General features: G+C 32.4%; 1 protein-coding gene across 1 annotated transcript in view; it reads right to left on the bottom strand.

Annotated features, from left to right (window-relative positions):
* LOC149744373 (dystrophin-like) overlaps positions 1–14,323 on the bottom strand; it is a 78,159-nt gene that overhangs the window by 53,226 nt on the left and 10,610 nt on the right. Inside the window, exons 4-7 of the mRNA XM_089904642.1 lie at positions 8,614–8,736; positions 6,133–6,270; positions 3,295–3,447; positions 2,240–2,422 (exon numbers count right to left, since the gene is read on the bottom strand). Of these exons, the coding sequence (XP_089760768.1) occupies positions 2,240–2,422; positions 3,295–3,447; positions 6,133–6,270; positions 8,614–8,736 (597 nt within the window). The remainder of the gene's footprint in view (positions 1–2,239; positions 2,423–3,294; positions 3,448–6,132; positions 6,271–8,613; positions 8,737–14,323) is intronic.

Genomic DNA, 14,323 nt, shown 5'->3' with positions numbered 1-14,323 from the left:
AAGGAAAGGAATTGTGAAGCTATGACTACCTGTGCTACATCAGAGCCATTGTAGGATTACCCCAAACATAACTTTTAGTTAAGCTGTTTGCTTGTGGCTATCTCAAATATCGTCACCTTAGATTAACTGGGAAAGGTGACTCTAACCAGTGGACATGTGAAATCGGTTTTTTAATATGTATTAGTAATCAGTGGAATATAAAGATACATCTTAGATTTATATGTCTATCCATCTGTCTGTCTATCTATCTGTATCATCTTTCAGGTCTAATAAAAATCCAAAGCTAAATATAGTTATAATATTAAATGGATTATTCTTCATGCATATTGTTATTGCTTCTATTATCATGGAAAATTAAAAGTTAACATAAAAATATTTTCCCCAAGCAAGGCACCTTATGAATTTTGGATCCTTCAGATATAAAATCAAGAAGAAACGTTTTATGAAGAAAATATATTATAGTATCTTACTATAATTTATTTTAAAAATTCCATACTGGTTCACTTATCCTCACTTTATTTCACCAATCATTATTATGTTTTACAAATATTTGTTAGAGCCTATTATGTGCAAGGACACAATGGCATTTTAAGTAAGTCGTTTATGGAGATTTTTGATCCTGTGTCTATTTAACTATAAAGTGTTAATAACTTACCTTGACTAAGTTGTAAAAAAAAAATTAATCCTGGGTGTGTCAAGATATGGGGGAAATTGGAATGGAGAAAATAGTGAGTAGTAAGATAATTCAAAGTGGAGGACTTAAATGATGTATTAAATCGAGGCAAAAATATTTTACTTAAATTTTCTTTATGGTTGCCTTAATCTTTCAATTCATTTTGCATCCACAGACACAGGTTTTCTGTTAGTGTAAGCTTGAGTGATTTATGACATATTATGCTCATAATATCTACTATGAAGGATAATAGGCTGACACGTGCAATGAGCTAGAATTGGACTTTAAATGTAATATAGTTTCAACATACCTTACGTTACTACTTCCCATTTCTCAGAATATTCAGCTACTATTAAATCTTAAGGTACTGGATTCCTTAGAAAACAGTGTATTCATGGATTTTTCTAACACGTTAAAAGAAGTAACAATATGCAGTATTTTTTTCCCTTGGTTAATAAGCAACATTAACAAAATTATATGCTTATAAAATAAAGTTATATTAATTGTTTAAGACATATTCAAACATTTACCCCGTATTAAATGGAATCAACAACATCACAGAAGAAATTCCCAAGAAAGTCTCACCTACGGGTTGAAACGAATGTAATTGTCATTAACATAGGTCAAAAAGGGTTGAATATCTGTTGGTTTCATGTAAGTCGACCTAACATAATTACAAAGCCTCATTTTCCAGACTTTCAGACCCTGGTTTTGTGAGGAGCACTGTCTTTGCATAATGACAGAGTGGTGACCATTCTGCTTCACTTTACAATATCTCAGAATAGGAACAAAAATGTACCTGTTAGAAAATCCCTATGGTTTATTCCCTACTACAGATGAAGAGCTAAAAAGACCAAGCTTATCGTTATGGATTGTATTTTTAAAGAGAGAATCACAAAATTTCCATCCAGTTGTTTGAAAGAAAGAAGAGCCGTTGTTTCTTTTCCTTTTGGCTTATAATAGTTCAGTAGTAACAATATTTGATATTTTTCAACCTGCTATCAATTATTAACAATCTTACTAGGCATACAATCCTTCTAATAAGCCTTTTAACCCATTGAGCAGCTAAGCGAGGTATGAGGACTAAGCTATTATTCTATAAATCAATGAGATAAGAAGGCCTTGTGCAAGTTGGTATAAGAAGTTGTTTCACAAAAGATTTATTATTTACCATGTATACATTAAGAAAGTAAAATTAGCATGGGATGGTCTCAGGAAAGCAATACATATTTTTGGATTAGACGCTGAAATAAAGTAAATGTATGATAAATTGACAAATTCACATTTCCAGTGTTATGAAAAAATGATGTGGCAAAAGAAATTAAGATGTATTTTTCATTTTTGATAAGAGGGCTGTTTCCTATGATCTGTTAAGGGATTATGTTTTTAATCTGAAAAATTAACCACTAGTGTTACAGAAGCCCAAAGTGAGGGGGAACTACTCACTTTCAGATTGCATATTAGCACTTTGAAATTGCACCCAGATTTTTTTCTATTGGTTAGTAGGCCTCTGTTATTAGAGTAGTAGTCGCAAACACATATGTAGGTTTGCCAGTAACAACTCACAATTTGTGCAAAGTTGAGTCTTCGAAACTGAGCAAATTTGCTCTCAATTTCCCGCCAGCGCTTGCTGAGCTGGATCTGAGTTGGCTCCACTGCCATTGCTGCCCCATCCTCAGACAAGCCCTCAGCTTGCCTACGCACTGCATTCAGCTCCTCTTTCTTCTTCTGCAACTCACGATCAATTTCCTATTGAGCAAAACCAATACAGTGCCCAGGGCAGTTAGCTAACCACATTAACCAACCTATAAGCAGCACATACCTGTCCCAGAAATTTCATAGGCTGTTGTCATTTTATTGTCACTTTTCATAATTTATAAGTATGGAAGCCATCACTGTCATCTTCACCCAAGAATCCAAATATTATTTCAGTTATCTTTTGAATGCTCAGTTTTAGATATTCTAATTGAGAAAATACTGAAATTGATCTAACAGTTTTCTTTCTTCTCAATTCCTCTAGTGTTTTGGGGCTGACCCAAATTGCAGTGATTATTCATCATTTCTTAGGGACCATCCATATAGAATATAATTTAGAGGGTAAGTGAATAAGTAATTTATTTCCTTTTTAGAGTTTTGAGGAACTCAACAGAGAATGAAGCAAAATAAAGAGTGTAAAATAATAACAGAAAAAACATCTTCAGACAATATGCAACAAATAAATCTATAAAGATTTGACACTGATGTGTGAAGATGCTCTGATGAAATGAATGTGCTAACATGAGATAGAAGTCGTCCATATACCGATAAGTCATTTGTTCATCTGGAACAAAGATACACAGAGTCAATCACAATTTTACCAGAAAACATATGACATTTCTTAATTCATTTTACATTGTCTAAGAATAAAACATTTTATTCATTCAACATTATGTCAATTGAAAAACACTTATACAATACATTTACTAAAACAAACAAAAAAAATACAAAGAAATGCATCAAATCGGGGAGAACACTAATAGTGGAAACAACATCAACACTTCAAAAATGATCCATACAGGTTAAGTTAAATAAATTAAACTGTAGCAACACAATCTGGGATTGACATTCTAAAACAACATTACCTTTATTTTCCTTTCATCTCTGGGTTCAGGTAGGCTGGCTAATTTTTTTTCAAGGTCATCCAAGCATTTCAGGAGATCATCAGCCTGCCTCTTGTACTGATACCACTGGTGAGAAATTTCTAGAGCCTTTTTTCTTCTTTGAGACCTCAAATCCTGTTCATGGTGCAGACATTATTAAAATATCAATATACAAGTATATTACACTTCTGGCTGTAGTCATTTAAAAATAATTAGGGTCCCTCATCTTCTTGTTCAGTTTCAGTTAAATTCACATTTAAATGCTAAACATACAAATAGATGATTAAATTATGTATTCATGTGACAGGACCCATGTACATGAAGCTAAGAAACCTGAACAACCCACTTCAAGTATTTTCTCTTAGCATATTCAAACTTGTTTAGAAATTTTTTCACATTTAATTAACTCTTAATGAGTCAACTAAATTATTGTGTTATGTGAAATAATTTAATATGTGAATTCAACTGAGTTAACTACATACTTGTACAAACTTACTGAGTTTGTATTTTAAAATAGGTAAAAATTCCAAAATTGATATCTTCAGCCCTAGGTTAAAAATTTTAAGTTTATATAGCCAAGCAACTTACATTCATGATCTTAAAACTCTCTATAAAATAGTTTCATAGGCCATTAATATTTTGTGATTAGAAATATAAAGTGTTCTTAGTTAGCATAGAAATTGCTTCAAGCTATATATATTCAAGTGTGAAAAATGTATACCTGTGAGTGTACATGAAAATTACAATTTAAATGTTATGGCAAACTTTTTCTCATCATATCAAATCCAAATGCAAAATGATAAAAATATTTAGAAAAGAAAAGGGAAAGTGCATGGTTTCCAATCAACCTGATGAGATAAATAAGGGTGACTGCTTACTAAATCAACAAAGGGGGGAAGTTTATCATCTCACTCCTTACAAGACCACCCAATGTCTTCCCTGATTAATAGAATTTGTTGTAATGCTATTGTACGATAACACAAGGGAACATAAGAGCTCAGGATACAGCTTTCATTTCTTCAGAGCAGTAGCAATTAGGGTTTCATGTACAGATATAGCTGGAGCCAAAGAAAATAATGAATATCAAAGGACTGCTGAAATATTCATTGCATTGGAAAGTTTTTACCTTCTTTGAAATATTTCATAAGGACTAGAATTGAAGCTACTTGGCAGATTAACAACTGAATTTGGTAGATTGGTTTGGCAAGTGGAGTAGATTTTCATTAATCACGTTTAACATATATTTGCAAAAATGATCTCGATTTCATTCTGCATTTTGTTTAAAATTGAGGATGTAAAATTTACTACAGTTTACATTTTTAGTCGAATTTCTAAAGCTCCTGTGGAGGTATTAAATGCGTAGGATGAGCCAGATGGAATGCTGCTTTTTTCAAAGGTACCAAGATACAGCCACGTGAATGAGAGTTGAGCCATGCCTTACTGGTGACACAACTCACATCTTTGCCAAGAGAAAGGCCTTGTGGTCATAAAATCTGAAACTCTTTTTATTTCCTAAGCACAAGGTGATGTGTAATGAGTAAAGGTATTAAGAGACATTATAGAGATTTCTTTACAGGTATGCCAGATAACCATTAAACACTGCTGTTCAGTAGGACACATATCATATGACCAGTGTAGATGCTTCTAAAAGTTTGGTCACAGTTGGAAGCGTGTGAATTACACAGCTTTCTGATTTTCTGAGCACATTATGGCTTGCTCTTGCACTCCCTCGGGGAAGAGGCCTTTTCTAGTTACTATATTTATCAGCAGTTACCTTCAGAAAATCTGCTGGCCAATTAGACTTTCCTTGTGGATTCCCTGCAGGCACAATATTGTGTAATTACATTCTCAGCAGTGTTTATTTGCTTGTCTGACTATACGGGAAAAGGTTTTACCCTCTTATTTGCATATAGAAAGCAGACTCTATCCACCTACAAGGTGGATCCACCTACATGGCTACATAGCTCTAAAAGAGTGATTTACAATAAAAGGCTCAGCAAGTAACAGTATTAGAAAAATCAGCCATGCATGCAAATAGTGAATACTGAAAAGTACATTAAAGAAATAAAAGGTTATTTCACAAAATTCTTCACATGTCCAGTCTCTTCTCAAGAACTTCCTAGATACTATTTCTAGATACTAGATAATATTCTATTTTGTCCTTCCTGCACAAATCCAGATGAGTCACACAGGTACTTGAAGCTATACGCTATCACTGGCTAACATGAGAGTACCAGCTCTTCTTCAAGGACATTAAGATTATTTTAGAGGACTCCTATATAAATGAAATTAGACTTATAAATGCTTAGTTAGTTGCAAAGAGTGACTCTCTTAAAGGCAACATGAAGTTAACTGAAAAAATTAAGTATTAAACAAATACTAGGTTACCAAAAAAGTGGACCTACTCTAAATCAAATCAATAAAATATCACAAGCAGAAAGCCTAAAAAATATACAGGTTGTTTATTCTGGCAGTTAAGTAGGTTTTTCAAGACAAATGTAAAAATAACTTACAAAAATAAATTATACTACAAAATTAAATATATGAACACTATGAATGATGCATGTTAATATCTTTCTATTACTACTCAGAAAAATTTGTCTAAGTAAAAAAAAAATCCCCAACTTCTAAGCAAAACATCTTTCAAAATCAAAGACAGCACTCAAAAATGTTAAATAAAACACAGACATTGAACAGAAAAAAAATGTATTTCTGGTGACTAAGATTCTTAAGAAGATTTTATTTATGCACAAGAGTTTTACCCTACACATGAAAAAATAAAAACACAGGCAAGGTATATTATAATTTTAGCTCTAATACCTTGAGAGCATTATGCTTTGTCTGTAACAGCTGCTGTTTTATCTTTATTTCCTCTCGCTTTCTCTCATCTGTGATTCTTTGTTGTAAGTTGTCTCCTCTTTGCAACAATTCTTTTACAGTACCCTCATTGTCTTCACTCTGATTAAAAACAACAAGTACAGTCTTCATTTTGGTTTTAAGAAAGCTGTACATCGTTAACAGAGATAATAAAACATGTTATTTAAACACAAAAAAATCCAATTTAAAACTTTCAGTATCCTAAGATACTGCACTCATAGTTTTTCTTTTATATGTTGTACTTTAACTTTTAAAAGAAGTAAGTTTCCTCCTGCCTAGTTCAAAAGGACACATGTGATTAGTCATATGTAGGAAGACGGGGGAATAAGGTACTTTAACATTTCAGACAAGTGAACTGCTATGAAAGCATTCTTTTGGCTTTGATTTTTAGTGCATTTCTAGAAATTAAAAAAGTTGAGAGAAGCAAACTAAACTTGTCATTTATAATGCTAATTCACAGAGGAATACAGATGTTGCCCTGTGAGTGTGAGATGACAACAAAGCTTAACATTTTAACACACACTCCTAAGTGAAAATACGTTATTTTAAATGGACACTGATTTCTATCTAATGCCCTCTGCTTTAAATAACCTAAATGTCCAAATTTAGAACAAATATTAGGGCATTAGTAAAAAATGATGTGCTCAATTGTTGCCAAATACTGCAGTTAATTAATTTCTAAAAAATATGTCATATATGCATGTTATTTTTAAATAAATACAATTAAGTATTAAAATATGGATTAGAAAAATGACTTTAAGCACTTTCAATATGCATTTTGGTTTTTAGACTCTAAGAATATTATTTTTATTTACTTTGAAATAAAATTATTTGAATAAGTGTTAGTTTAATAGAGTAGCATATGTGACCATGTGATTTTTCACCTCTATTTTCCTATCTTTCTTTCAATTCAATATATGAAAACTTTCTGTCAAGGAGGTTCACGTTGCTATGGTATCCAAGGTACTCTGATGAACTAAGAACAAATATTAGACAATTTTTAAAAATTCACATGTATGTGTGTGAATAATCATCCATGGTATTCAATGTTACATATTTAATTCTGTAATGCACATGTAAACTTCTACACACAACTGAGGAACTATTCATTTTTTTAGAGGAAATGGGATTTTCACCTAAGATTTGCCAGTTAACTAGTCTAATGAAATAATATAACATAGACATTTATGTTTATAGTCTGTGAAAGACCTTACTTTTTAAAATATGTCTTTAAAAAGTCTGCAACATTTCCTGGGGCTGAGGACAAAAATAATAAACAAACAAAAGCTCCCACTTCATTTCTTTCCCCACACCAGCTGAGAGCTAGAGGGCAGAGTTGGTGAACAGCCCAAGAGGTAAGTAGCACTCTTTTCCACCTCGGTGCCCTCTGGTTTCTTCTTTGACATGAAGGAGAGGTAGCAGTAACTCAGCATCTTGGAAAGGCTCTTCTTGTCTTTCTTTCCAGGAGCTGAGTTGGCAAGGCCACCAAACCCCATACACGAGGAGTGCTGATTTAGGCAGCTCCAGGAAGTCAGAATTGATACCAATGAGAACTAAGATTGGTTCTCCTACTGTTTCACATGCCTATTATTTACAATTTATAATTTGACTTTTGATATCATTTTCAAGCACTGTCTGAGAAGTCGCTAGCATTGATACATGTCTGAGAAATCTCTAGCATGATATACGCAAAGGTTAAGAATGCCATATAGGTGATGGCTGTGAGAGGGGAAAGGAAACTGTGAGAATGGGGTGGAGGGAGAAAAAAAAGTCAGTGAAAAGGGATGTGATGCAGAAACATTCAAGCTAGAGAGAAACGTAAAAGACATGTTGAAATTAATCAGGGTTTAAGGAGAAAGTTATGAGTCTGGGAATAGCCCACATGGTTATATATTTTTTATTCCCATGAAATAAGCAGCATGAATTTATACATATTTTAGATATATACTACACTACTTGTTCAACTTTTTTATAAAACCACCTTGTGGTAAGCTTTAATAAACAATGTTTATATCATGTGTAATTGCCCCTTCTCCAAAATAAATGTTATACTACCAAAAATGGGATTGACACAAAATATCAGTCATCTATGATGGTTGTGTTTTTTATTAAGTTTCTAGTTTATTTTCAGATTTGACTCTTTTCATCCACTACATTTTGTCCTTTGAACACACGTCAAAGCAAAATTGCTGGGCTATTTATTAGAATCTGTAAGTGCTCCTGTATGTCCATACCATAGTAATTTGGCATTCATAATGACAGTTCAACAAGAATACTTTGCTCCTGTAATAAATCATTAGAATCACAAAATGTGCAAGGTACGCTCTGAGCATTTAGTTGGAGACTTGCGTTATCTATTTTCTTTCCAAATATTTATTCATTTTCATTCCTAGTTCATTCACAATTTTATCACAACCAATTTACCATATCTTTTTTGAAGTCTTCCTCTTTCAGATTCACCCCCTGCTGAATTTCAGCCTCCAGTGGTTCAAGCAATTTTTGTATGTCTGAGTTAAACTGCTCCAATTCCTTCAAAGGAATGGAGGCCTAAAAAAAAAGATAGTGCTAATTTAAATCAAAATTACTTTTTATTAGAAATATAAGACAAAAAATACATTTGTTTAACCTCTTGTTGCGAAAATAATGACATGCATTATGTTTCCATATTATATTTTATGAAAAGTGTTGAAATACAACTGGGAAAGTACCTGGGGATGCAAATAAAGACATTTAACATCATCAGAGCCAAACATACATACAAGAAAATGCAATTCATCATTCTGGTTTTTCAACAAAAGTCAATTTCCATATATTTGGCTGGTCTAACTGTTAATATCCTAAAGTTGAATTTGATCTTATTTTAAATATTCTGATATAAATACAATTTGGGTAAATATCTCTTAACAGAAATTGCCTCATTACATCAGTTGGAAATGCAGAATTGTCTCCTTATCCTCAGAAAAACTACACTGCAATCTGCTTAGATATTTTAAATGACATTTTTAGCATGGCAGAATTGACAGGCATGCTCCCATAAGACAAAAAAGTGTCATTAGTTTGCCTTAGGCATCCTTTATTTGGTAGCACAAAAAAATTCAAAAGAATGAACCCTGAATATCTCAAATGAAAAATCTGAATATATGTTTTCCAAACTTATAAACATCACAGTTTCTTTGATTTTGAAATTCATAATGACCATAGTCTCAAAAAACTTTAAAATCCCTTGTTTTTCTAAAGAAACCACTTGAAGAGGAGTGACTAATGAAAATACACTGAAAATCAAATATATATTCAAAAGAATAGGCAAGATTTAAAGTTTAAACAGTTAATAACATAAATGTTTATTCTATTATCTATACCCTGTATTCAATTTCTTTGCATTAAAACACTAGAAAATACTTTATATCTGACAGCTTTTGAAAACTCACACGTGATAAATAGAAATCTTATTTTCTTACAGAGCTAAACATTTTCCACTTGTAAAACCAATTCAGGAACCACCCACTGTCTTAATGCCAGAATGACGCATTCATCAAGTTTGGTCCCCACCCACTCTTCCCCAACACATTCCTAGTCATAGTCTTACTCTTTATTAGACAGCATCTCCTAGAGGACAATAGGGATAAGTGTCAAGGAAAAACCAAATATCTAATACTAATACTAATGAAGAAGTGAACCATCAAATGCTAGCCGTGAGAACATAATTTTCACAGGAAGAAACATGAATAAACATTTATCTTCTAGGTACTTTTACACAAGAAACATGAATAAAAACTTATCTTCTGGGTACTTCTACACATGCCAGAAAGGATTTATAGACTCTTTTTAAAGGGACTTATTTTCAATACTAGTTTTTAAATCCTAACGAACATTTAAAATTTGAAATATCATAATATGTTCTTGAACCAGTACAGATTGCTAGTATTACAGATATGCATGTAAATGTTGTTTCAATCTCTGTATTATTAATGTACTTCTATACTTTAAAATCATATTGTACAATATATTATAAGAGTAACAGCCTTTAGAATCATAATTACACAATATTAATTCGATGGTATTTATGTTACTGAATTGTTGTACACATTTCCTAACATTTAATAAGAGTAACCGCATTGGTCTATATGATTTTGTGAACATATGAATATAAATAATATTTAAAATAACTTTTTGAGTACTTGGAGGTCAAAATAACATGGGTCCATTTGAAGGCAGATTTATCTGTTTTACTCCTACACTTGCTTCCTCTCTAGCTCATCCTTCCTCCACATACTCAAATATAGTAGTTTCAAAGGCTCAAAACTTGGGCATCCGTACCTCTCTCTCAATACTCCTTCCCTAATAAATTGTAGTATCTCCCAAAACTTAACTATAACTTTCATAATATCTGTCAAATATTCCTCTTTAGCTGTGACCTCACTTTTGAATTCCAATCTAGACTCTCAGTAGCCACCTGATTTCTCACTTGAAGTTCAGCATGTCTAGAAATGAGCTTATTATCTTCCCCCAAACTGCTTGCAACATCAACTTCGCTAGTTCTGTAAATACAAGATCATTTTTTTCTGAGTCATCCATGCTTAAAACATGAGTCATGCTATTTTCCAGCACTTCACTCTAATGTCTAATAAATACCAAATACTTGCCAATTCATTCACCATGATTCACTTGCTTTCTTTTCCCAGAGATACCATCTCTCCTAGTCCTCACACAAGAGCTAAGGCAATAACCTCCTTACAGGGCTATAATCCTTCCCACCTCACCAGTTCTATCCTGTGCATTGTAATCAGGTCAGTATATTCCAAAACCATGGCTTTCATTATGTTATTTCTCTGCTCAAGAAGTACAAGTCAAAGAAGGTCCAAACTCCAGCATGATACTCAAGGCTTCCCCTAATCTTGTCCCAAGGACCTTTCTAGCCTTATTTAAGTGGTCCTAATACAATCTTTCTTACAGGTCTATTGGTAAACTCCTGGTATCTCTCCCTCAAGACTCAGAATGTTTTTAACCTTCTGGTGAAGAGCCTAAAACTCCTGCATGAGAATGCCTAGACTGAATATGGGCTCCACCATTTACCAGCTGAGGGATCTTGGGCAAGTTATTTCTCCTCTTTGAGCCGCAGTTTCTTTATGTGTAACATGAGGATAAGAAAAATATCTAACTCATAGAGCTTTTATGAGGATCAAGTATGTTAGAATGTTGTTTGGTATATAATAAATGCTCAATAAATATTGGTCTTATTATTTCCCCTCAAATTTGTACCCATCCATTGGCTCAGGTCAAGACGTTCCTCTTTTGAAAACATATGGTTTACGAAGGATAAAATAAATGCTTGTTGACATGGCATTTTTATTTTATCAACTTATTTGACAAAATCATGGAATTCTAATGTTGAACATGGAGAAACTGACACTCCAGTTTGGTAAAGCTGTATCATTCTTTAACAACAAAACTTAATTAATTAATCTGCATCAATGTAGAGAGTGGTCCCAAGGAGGATGCCAAAGGGCATTGCACTTGTTCTGCCCTGTGCAGTATTTTCATCAGGAATTATTTGGAGACCAAAAAGTATGCAAAAACACACACATTGAGAGGGATGAGTTTCACAAACATCCCATGAAGATGAGTAATTTGCCTGTCTGGTTCAACCTAGAGTCATTCCTGGTACATAGTAGGCACTCATAAATGAACATTTCCTGAAAAACTAACTGAATATATGACTAATCAAAGAACAGCAGAATAAATATTTCAAGGAAATCTTGAATGATCTGGAATTTTAAATAACACAATTTCCTCTGTATAAAATTGAAGAGACTGAAAAATAAATAAATAAATAAAACTGAAGAGACTGGAGTAATCAGCACTTCATGTGTGGATGTATATTAATTGCTGGCCAAATGTTAGCAACAACACGATACCACTAGGTACAAAAATAATATAAGCAGATATGAATAGATTTTAGGAAACACTAGTACAAAGTGATGAATTATTCAAGCAAGATAATGCAAACTTAGATTTCATTAGTAGTATGTGTAGTGTCCAGATTTCCTGATCAAAGACTACTATGCATTTGTTAAAAAATAAGACCATTATGCAGATTAGGGATTTTAATTATTCTGTGTGGTTCCAAAGTGAATAACTAGAGTCAATGGGGAGAAATTACTTGGAGTCTGAATTTTAGTTTAATATAGGAACAACTAATTAGTGTTGCAAATTTTTTTTTTGTCTTTTTAAAGCACTAAATTTTAAAGTAGTGAGTTTCTCATTGTTGAAAGTACATAAGCACAGGTAGGATGATGATGTATTAGCGTATATGTTAGAAATAAGACAGTTTTTGCATGAATACTTCCCTAAAATTTTATCAATTTGCAGTAAATTCTCTCCTCTGAATTCAAAGGGCTTTGTTTACTGTAGCTATGCAGCTATATAGAAATATTATGCAAGTCATATATGTAATTTTCAATGTTCTACTTGCCATACTAAAAAGTAAAAATTATCAGATGGATTTAATTATATTTTTCCCAAATATGTCCAAAATATTATATAAACCTATAATCAATATAAAATTATTAAGATATTTTACTTTCATTTTTTCATATGAAGATTTCAAAACCCACTGTGTTTTACACTTATGGCACATCTTAATTTGGAGCAGCCACATTTCAAATATTCAATAGCCATATGTAGTCTGTGGCTACCTTATTGGACAGTACAGATCAATAGCAACTGCTATGACGACGACATTGAAAAGAACCAATAGTTCATTATTAGTATGAAATATGTCACAGGAGTAATGTCTTACTAATAGGAGTCAAAATGCTGATGCTTTATTTAGTAAATTTTAGCGGATTTAGATAATTCTTATAATGTCCATCTCATTCACTTGCACCCAGATGTTTTCACAGAGGAATTTTCAGAAAGCCCTCTGGGGATAGGAAAATTTATGGGAATGGGTTTGAGATGTTGTATTGGGAGTCTCTATTCCTTTTATGTATAATCCTAGGTTGTGTTGCAGTATCTATTACATATTTGAATGTAATATTGTTTGACTTTCAAGGGTTTATATTTTGTCTCCCCAGTAGATTTTTAATCCCTGAAGCTGGGAATACATCTTATACTATTCTGTATTTTCCATAGCAAAAGGAACTCATTTTTTAAACATAAAACGTGTTTATTATATCAATTACTAATTTTAGAACATCCAATAAATCAAATTAATCAGTAACTAATTTTATAACCAAAATAACCATAACTATTCAACTCAGTTATTTAGGCTATTCTATTGGCAGGATCAGACCAGCCATTTGACATCCATGTGATTAATATTCTTCAAGGAGTTGGGAAATTTTAATTGCTTTTCCTTAAGAGTTCACTGGCTCACCATTAGGTCATGACTTTTCTGACCAATAAAAGTTTCACATGTCATTCTTTGGTCTTTGCAATGCTAATGAAATTTTTAAAAAATAAATGAATAGTAAGGAAACATCCATAATTTAATAGCTCACTCTTGAATCATCCAAGTTTAAGCCATATAAAGTATATAATGCCTGCCTCTTTGATTCAGAATTATGACAAACTATTTGAAGAAACTGAAATCAATGGTGGATAAATCATCTTAACTTTTGCATACATTACTTCTATTGACTTTAAAGAAAGTATATGACCAAAGGAGAGCTAGAATCACAATTAAATCACACGCTAGACAGTACACACAATATAGGTCTTAAAATACATAGAAAATAATCAAAAAAAGTTATAATATTGCAGGAGAAAGCATAAACCAGGCATAGGTTTTATGCAATTTAATTTTTACTTACCTTTTCATCTTAAGAGCTTTAGCATGACTGTGAAGTCATACAAAATACAAATAAAGTAAAACATAGGCAAGTTTAATAATCAGATAGATAAATGGACACAAAAGAAAGAAGAGACAGAGAAACTGAGAAAGACAACACTTTGTTTTCCTTGATTTTTTAATGTGGTTTCAGATTGCTTAACAGCTAATTGTGCTTTGCTGCATGATTTAAGATTAATGAAATTTAAGGCTTTGTTAAAGTTTTAGCATTAAAGGTGATTTATATAACAAGTTAACAAACAACAACAGACTGAAAAAAGCAAAATCAATTACAGATTGATT

The sequence above is a fragment of the Delphinapterus leucas genome, chromosome X, assembly GCF_059928025.1.
Source record: "Delphinapterus leucas isolate spDelLeu-1000000601 "Yukka" chromosome X, BTC_Dleu_Yukka2, whole genome shotgun sequence".
NCBI classification, from domain to species: domain Eukaryota; kingdom Metazoa; phylum Chordata; class Mammalia; order Artiodactyla; family Monodontidae; genus Delphinapterus; species Delphinapterus leucas.
The sequence above is the reverse complement of the archived record's forward strand: the minus strand, read 5'-3'. Positions and strand labels throughout refer to the sequence as shown.